Source organism: Cynocephalus volans, chromosome 10, assembly GCF_027409185.1.
Source record: "Cynocephalus volans isolate mCynVol1 chromosome 10, mCynVol1.pri, whole genome shotgun sequence".
In the NCBI taxonomy this organism is placed as follows: domain Eukaryota; kingdom Metazoa; phylum Chordata; class Mammalia; order Dermoptera; family Cynocephalidae; genus Cynocephalus; species Cynocephalus volans.
The window spans coordinates 26,213,411-26,221,379 of NC_084469.1; the positions used below are offsets into that span (position 1 = coordinate 26,213,411).

Sequence of the window (7,969 nt, forward strand, 5' to 3'; positions counted from 1 at the left end):
ACTGGCAAGGCACACCAGAGACATTCACAGAGCTTTGAATGGAGAACCACAGCAGCACTGCAATTATGACCTAAAGTATTTGTGAAACTCCAACTTCACTCTTGTATATTCTGTACATAAAGGAAATTATCATTACTATGCTTATCTAAATAATTCAATCTTAGACAGTTAAAAAGGGAAGGAAGAGAAAATATAGCCATACCGCCTAACCTCACTCCTATATGGTACAAGTTAACAGGACAAACGAATGAAAACTTATTGAGGAATCAAAATTTTCTGATGAGTTAACTGCTTAACCTAACTACTCTGGTTGAATTGGTTAATGAAGTACCTCACTCTTGCTGGAAGGTCTGTGGTTTAGAAGACAGGAAAGTGGGATATGAAACTCATCTAGGGAATTCCTATTTAAAAGAAGACTTCCTGTCTTTGTACCAATATCTAGAATATTTTGTGATTTAGATAATAACTCAGATAGATCAATGGTACATTCAGTACTGGCATCTTCAAAGGGATAACTGGAGATGTGTAAAACAAGCCCTACCCCATTTACTACAATTCTCAAATCTCTGATTACCAGTTCCCGTTCACGGTTTCAAGAAAAGGAAAAAAAGTATTCAATGAAATGCAGTCTGGGCAAACCTAAATCTCACCAACAGCTAAAAGTACCTCCCTCTCTCTCTCCTTCCAGCTAAAGTAGAGACTGTTGATTGTTACAACTTAGCAAGACTTAGACTCATCTAATTAAAAGATTCATATGTTAGTTTTTAGAGTTTAAAAGCCCAATATCAGGCAAAACAGACAGCATGCTTTTTCCATGCCTGAGTTTTCTAATAAAGAGTTTCAGCGTTATTAAACAAATGAGTCTAAAGATAATATAGAGCTTTTCAAATTCTCACTCAGGGCTGGCCCGTGGCTCACTCGGGAGAGTGCGGTGCTGATAACACTAAGGCCACGGGTTTGGATCCCATATGGGGATGGCCGGTTAGCTCACTGGTTGAGCGTGGTGCTGACAACACCAAGTCAAGGGTTAAGATCCCCTTATGGTCATCTTTAAAAAAAAAAAAAAAATTCTCACTCAACATGGGAGTCAGCAATCTTGGTTAACGCTGCATGCTAGGGGTAAAACATCACACTTTAAATCAAGATGTTTACAACTCAGTCCTAGTGTATGTATCAAAAAAGCACAATGAAAAATGTAAGCAACTGGGAATAACTGGTAAGCAACACAACATATTCAGGTACAAATCTCTCCTGTACTTAAGAACAGCAAAGGAAATGACTAGAGATATTTTCTGCAGGTGATACTTTCTTCGAGTAAGTACAGGCTAAAAAACCAGAGACCCTTCCTGCTGGTATTAGCCACTTCATAATAAAAAATTTAAAGGCAGCAGCAAAGCTTCCTCCAGGATAATCATTTTTGTCCCTGTAACATCACAAGCCAAGATGGGATGCCCTCCTAGGCAAAAATATCTTGGGGATGGTAATGGGAGCTTCCTACATAACTTTTGACCACAGCTTTAATTTGCCCAGTATCAGTCATCTGTCTAATAAGTGTTCCAAAACCCGCAATTAGTACAAATATACAGAAAGCACTAATCCACAAACTGAGAGACTGAATGCAAATGAAACCGTGGAGAGACCTTAAGGGAAATTTCGTTGTTTTTTTTTTTTTAACAGAGAGCTAAAAAAAAAAGCAACATCAAAAATGGGTGGGAACACAGAACAATCCCCTCTTCTTCCCGCTCTCTCCGGTCCCTCTCCTCTCTCAAACGCTTGCCTCAGTCAACTGCTGCTGAATAACAGAACAAGACCCAGCAGAACAAGACGCAATCTGGGTTCGCTGCGCAGATAAGGGATCTTTGTGGAGGGCAGAGGTGATTTCTCCCGGCAGAAGCTGAAGTTTAAACTCTTCTCTGCCGGATTGTTCTGGGCTGAGCTGCTGAGGAGGATCAAGCAGCGGGCGATCAAGCCAGATCCCTCCCTCTCTCTTCGGTCTCTCCCCTCCCCTCGCCTTCAGTAACGGGGGAAAAAAAGCGCACAGCTTTCCAGCTCTTAGGTCCTTTAAAATGCTTTTCCGGAGTCACCGAACACAATCCTGCCCCGGCAGCAAAGAATTTTGCGGTGAAGGGCTCGCCGATTGGAGCGGAGAAGTGAAATCGGCGCCCAAGGGCGATTTTAATTGTCTAACCCGGCCCCGATTTCCTAAGAGGCAGGAGCGCGGGGAGGAGGGAGGAGGGAGGCAGCTCTGAGAGGCAACAGGGGGCAAGCGGAGGCAGAGAAAGGGGACCAAAGCAGCAGGATCCCAGCTCCGACCCCCGAGGAGCTTCTGCAGAAAGGACTCCGGAGCTGCCTCCACTGTTCCCTGGGAGACGTTTGCAAATCATATATGCAGCCAAAATGGCGCTGAGAATAAAAATATAATTTAAAGGCAGGTCGCCATATTGTAAACAGAGAGGCAAAGAAGAGGCGGACTCGAGAGACACCCTCCATGATTTCTTCCACAGCCGCAATTGCCCGGCCACCGGGGTCTGGACCAGGACAGCTCGGGCGGCCGAGGGCTCTACGCACCCAACCCCGAGGAGAGCCCGGCCGGGTAGGAGCCCCGAGGGCGGCGGGCGCGCGGGCAGGCGAGCGACACTGGGCTCAGAGCTCCTCCCCTTCCTCCCCCGCCACCGCCAGCCGTGCCCGGCCGGCTCTGTCCCGGCTCCCCAGCGACTTCCAATCCCAGATGGGGCTCTCCTCACTCCTCCCAACCCCCACCTCGGGATCCGGACCCACCGCTGCTCCTCCCCCGAAAACGGCCAGATCCCGGCAGACACCTGGGGGCAGGGAGGCGCTCGCCCCAGCGGCTGCAGAAAGTCAGCTAGCGGCTGCAAGCGCCCGTTATTTTGGCAGGCAGGGGCAGGCCGGGTGAAGGAATGTGCCGAGAAGGTTCCACCAAGGGGCTCCAAAGGGGTCCCCAACCTTACCAGCACTGGAGGTGAAAGGCGGCCGGGCAGTGGTCGCAGCACAAGAGATCTCCACCTTCCTTGCAGCTATCACAGCTGTCGTGGTTGGTGGCCCTGCCGCTTCTCCGTGGCTCCTTCTCAGGCTTCCGACTCCGCTTTTCTGCCTCGTCCGTCTTGGGGGGAGCCAGCAGAGCTTGGATTTGCTGCACACACAAACAAACGGCGTGTGTGCACACTCGGAGCTCCCGGGCGGTCCGTCGCCCCCCCGCCGCGGCTTCTCCGTCACCCACCCCTCTCCCCCCTTTTGTCCTTCTTCCTCCCATCCAGGCTGCTCTCAGAACCTCTCAGCCCCCGGAACCAGGGGGAGCCCACCCTAACCGCGTTCCTGCAGCACAACAACGAGAACAGCCTCTTCCAAATGGGGAGGATCAGGGTAGGGGGATGGGGAGAGGGTGCATGGTTCCCTTCTCGCCACTTCCTTGTATGGACAGTGGGGGACTCCACAGACCGGCTTGGGAGAGGCCTGAAGCCCGGTACCCGGACGTGCTGGGGGAAGCACAAAGGGGCCGACAGAAGGGGGTGGGGAGGCCCGTCGGTGCAACGAGATGGAGTGGGCTGGCGCTTCGGGAAAGCGAATCGAGGGCGGCGGGTAGGTGAAACTGCTGCAAACGTCCTCGGAGGCTGAGCTCAGCCCCCTAAATTGCAAAGATGGGAGGGAGAGGCTGGGTGAGAAAGAGCCCCCCTCCCTCGACCCTCTGGCGCTTCGAGCTTAGGGCCGGCTTTGTGGGGCGGAGGTTCCCTCCAGGCGATGAGGGAAGGGGATGAGGAGGGCCACTCTTACCTCCATCAGCCCCCCCGACGTGTCCAAGTCGTACACGATCGTCTTGGTCTCCATTTTCTCCCACATTCATCCACCTCCCGGGCTGGGTGCTCTCTGCTCCGGCCCCCCCAACCCCGGGGGGAGGGGGGAAGCGGGGGGAGGGGGCGCTGCTGACCCCGGCTCCCTTTCTTTTTTCCCAGCACGGGTCCCGACTTCCTCGCCCTGGCTCCCCCCCACCCCCCGGCCCCCAGTTCCCGGGACGGCAGCGTCCTCCCCACGGGCCGTGAGGGGGGAGCGGCCCCTCAGCCCCGGCCCGGCGGCTGGTTGCACAGTGGGTCCCGGCTCCGGGGGTCAGGCCTCGGTGGGGCCTAGTCCCACAGGCTAAAGCCGGCGCTGGCGACCGCTGGTCGGGCCGGGAAGGTTGGGGGGCGCTGCCATCCTGGGGTTGGGGGATCGGAGGGGGGGTGAGAGGTTAGGTGAGGTTGTGGTACGTGAGGTGACTGGGGGAAGGGTGGTGATGGGGGGTGGTCCCCGGGCTCCGCCTCTCGCCGCCGCCGCCGTCTGCGTCCCGGCTGCCGCGCACTTGGCGCAAACTTACCGCGAGCGCCCGCAAAGCCACCCGCGCAGGCGCCCCGGGATCGCCGCTCGCCGCGCGCAACCGCAGTGACAGCCGGCGGCCGGGCTCCCGCGCAGCCGCGGTGAGAGGGTACCCCCCAGCGCGCAGCCGCGCTGGCATTCGTCTGGAACTCCGAAGCCCCGCCTTTCTGCCCCGCGCCAGCGTACTGAGATAAAAGGGCGGGACCTGAGGGCTCGCGCGGGTGCCTGGGAAAGCTCGTAGAGGTCATAGCGCAGCCGCAAGAACCTGGGGACTCTTCATCCATTGGTGTCTGTGTAGACCAAGAGGACTCTGTTCCCGCGCAGGCGTGTTGGGGGTGCTTCCCTCCCGTCCCATAATAACACAGCCGCCTTCCGCGCAGGCGTATTGTCACCTGCAGGCCCTCAGAAGAAAGCTTCTCCGTTCGCCATTTTGGTAATGGGATATGGGCTACCATGCCCTTGGAGTCCACAGGCATGAACAGGAAGGAGCAAACTGGTGTTGAATGAGGCTGGTAGGCTGTCGGGGACAGCACATTCCTAGGGATATCGTATTGGACTATTTGGTTCCAGCGTCAGGTGTGGCTGGGCTAGGCCGCCATATTGGTAAAGAGAAAAGACATTGTGACTAGAAAACGACGCTTTTGGTGGCGGGTGGCTGCAGTTCCTACTTCCCTCCCGCTCCCGACAGTTAATTTTAGCCCAAGCATCCCTGCCTTGTGTGGTGATGACACCATGGAGAGTTCCGCATGCCCGTTACTACCCTCTCTTGACCATTGTCCCTGAGAATTGCTCTTCGAGAGGAAGCCAAAAGCGGAGAGTTGTAATCCTGACAACGCCCTATTACCTGACTACTGCAGACTTCAACTCCCAGTTTGCAATGCGTAGGGGGTTCAAAGGGCGAACGGGACCGTATTGCACCCTGGGAGCAAGAATCGCGATGTGTCTGATGGGTTGTGGGAGCAGTAGTTTCGTGTGCGTGCGGTGCACTGTACGGTAGGATGGACTCACCGGTATTTTCCTGCCGGGAAGGGATACTTTTGAGAGTTGAAGTGCTGTCTGCTGGGTTTTGTAGTCTAAGGGACTCATCTCGAATTCTGGGCGGGGATTCATGCTCCCCTTTGGGACGCCCACCCCTTTCTTTAGTAGCGCAGACAGAGATAGCTAGTTATCGCTGCCTGACTGGACGAAGCAATGGAGAAGGGGCGCTTCGTTGTGCCTGACACTAGGTGTGTAATTGGCATTGTTGGCAGGTAGCTCTGTTCTGCCCGTTTTTAATGTTAAGGCACATTTAGCATTCTCAGAGTCTTAAAACTGGAAAGGGCTTAGGGACCATCTGACTTAATCCCCTCATTTCCAGATGCACAGAGAGGAGCAGTGATTTGCCTAGGTCACATAGTGAATTTACAGCAGATCTAGGAATGAAACATATTTCTCGATTCCCTGGCCGGACACTACACCACATCATGCCAACTGCCTGTGAGGAATTTTTGCTGCTCCTTCTTTTGGGACAGTAAGGAGTATGTGTTAGATAGGTTGGGGAAGCAAGTGGTGGAGTCTTAGGTTTCAGTTTTTCTGACTTTTCACTTTTCTGATGACTCTCTTGGTGCCAGGAAAGAATGACAAAATCATGAGAGTGGTGTGGAGAATGTCAGGTAAATTGACTGCTTTCTGCCTTCTGCCAGCTTCAGCCAACAGTAGGTTTCAGTAGCTGTGGGCCAGAGATGTGGCCCTTAGAGAGGGGTGGGTTAAGGTAGATTGCTTGTATGGAATTGGCCAGACCTGTCTCCTAGGGCTGTACTTCAAGCCACAGGCCCTCAAAAGTTGGACCTTCCTGTGCTCGCTCTCATTCTCATTGGCTTTCTTTCTACTGCTCAGGGCTCAGCTGTTCTGCTGTGTCAGCCTGAAGCCACTATGGGGCAGATAAGTAAGCTGTTGGCACACGCCCAGGGAGCAAGACTTTGCTTTGATCAATACCATCAGTTGCAGCTGAGAGCAGAAACAAGCAGTGGGCTAATGAGGGAAATAAGACTTGGTTCTGTTGATAAGTGCCAGGGAAACTAATCACTCCACACACCTTCCTCCTTCCTCTTGGAACTTAGAAGATGAGGTCAACTTGGTGGGGTCAGGAGTTGGTGCCACCTTGGAGAGCTCCAGCCCTGGCTGTTCAGGGACGTTGAGGAGAGGGCGCAGGTGGGATACAGATGCCTTTGGAAATGACCTCTTGTGGCTAATCTAGGCACTGCACTCTGCGTGAACTGGAGCTTCTCCATCCCTCTAGGTGGCTTGTGTTAGAGCCAGGGGTGGGCAGCATGAGTGGTCAAGACCTCTCTGTTTTAAGACTGTAGAAGCAGAAGATGCTGGTGGCTTCCTTTTTTCTTTGGGGGATTTTTTTTTTTTTTTTTTGGTGGCTGGCTGGTTATGGGCCCCTGTGACCTTGGTATTATATAACACTGTGCTCTAACCAACTGAGCCAACCAGCCAGCCTCAGGAATTTTTTTGTCTTGTTGCTTCTGCCTGTTTCCTGCCTCTTGCTCTTACTCTGGAGAGCAGCCATGCAGGGCATACCTCTAAGCATGGAATGCATGCTGGGGAAAATGCTTGGCAAATGCTTTCATCTCAGGAAACACCGGGGGCCATAGTGAAGGGGCAGACTGAAGCAGATCCTGTCCAGCCACCTCTTTCCAAAGCCCATGGGTAGGTTTTTGCCTAGCATAGGAATCAAGCTCCTAAACTGCATTGTTCCTGCTCCTGACAATCTGGATGTTCTCTAAAGCCAAGCCAGACTAGGGCCTCATATTCAGAGGTTCAATCTCTAGTTCCTATTTCAGTGTCCCAAGCTTTGCTTGCTTGGGAAGAAGGAGAGATGTTTCAGACTTCCTGGGTCTTGTCAGCAATCCAGTGGCATTAAGAAGGGATTAAAAAGTGTACAAGCCTGTAGTTTTGGACCTGGCAAATAGGAAATGAGGCAGTTGGGTGGATGAGCAGTTGTGTTCCTGGGCTTCCACATCCCTGTGGCACCAGCCATTGGGGCCTCTCATTTCACTGGCCGTTACTGACCTTTTGGGGACAGTAGCCCCTGCTCTACTGCATTTAACTTTCTTTGTAAAATCTGGGGATGATTGATTGGTGGGTCAGCATGCCTGTGGTCCTGAAGTCCACATCCCATTTATCTCCCACCTTCCTTCCCTCCAAGAAAGCACTATCCACCTTGGTCATTTCTTGGTTTTTTTCAAAAACACCATTTTAATAAGGAAACAAAAGAAATAAAAGATTGTTATCTGGCTGGAGCCCAGACCCCATATAATACATTACATATACAAAGTGACCTTCAGCCAGCTCCTAGGCTGCTCCCTGGGATTCTCTGACCCCCTGTTCCATGCCAAATTCCTGGGTCCTTGGACCTCTGTTGCTCTCCAGAATATGCCTGCCCACTTCCATTATACCATAACTTAGTGGCCAGGAGGGGAACCTGGCAAGTGTCTGGGGTTGGAGGAAGGACTAGTGGGAAAGAAGATGTTTGTAACAGCCAGATCAACATCAGGGGAAGGTCTCCCTCTCTTCAGGGTATAGGGTGGCCAGGGGTACAGTGAGGTGTCCTGCTTTG

At 52.8% G+C, this 7,969-nt stretch overlaps 1 protein-coding gene across 1 annotated transcript in view; it reads right to left on the reverse strand.

Moving 5' to 3' along the window:
• Positions 1-4,381, reverse strand: part of PHF12 (PHD finger protein 12) — a 38,738-nt gene extending 34,357 nt beyond the window's left edge. Inside the window, exons 1-2 of the mRNA XM_063110172.1 lie at positions 3,790-4,381; positions 2,970-3,151 (exon numbers count right to left, since the gene is read on the reverse strand). Coding sequence (XP_062966242.1) covers positions 2,970-3,151; positions 3,790-3,855 — 248 coding nt within the window. The 5' untranslated portion in view covers positions 3,856-4,381. The remainder of the gene's footprint in view (positions 1-2,969; positions 3,152-3,789) is intronic.
• Positions 4,382-7,969: the final 3,588 nt, after the last annotated feature.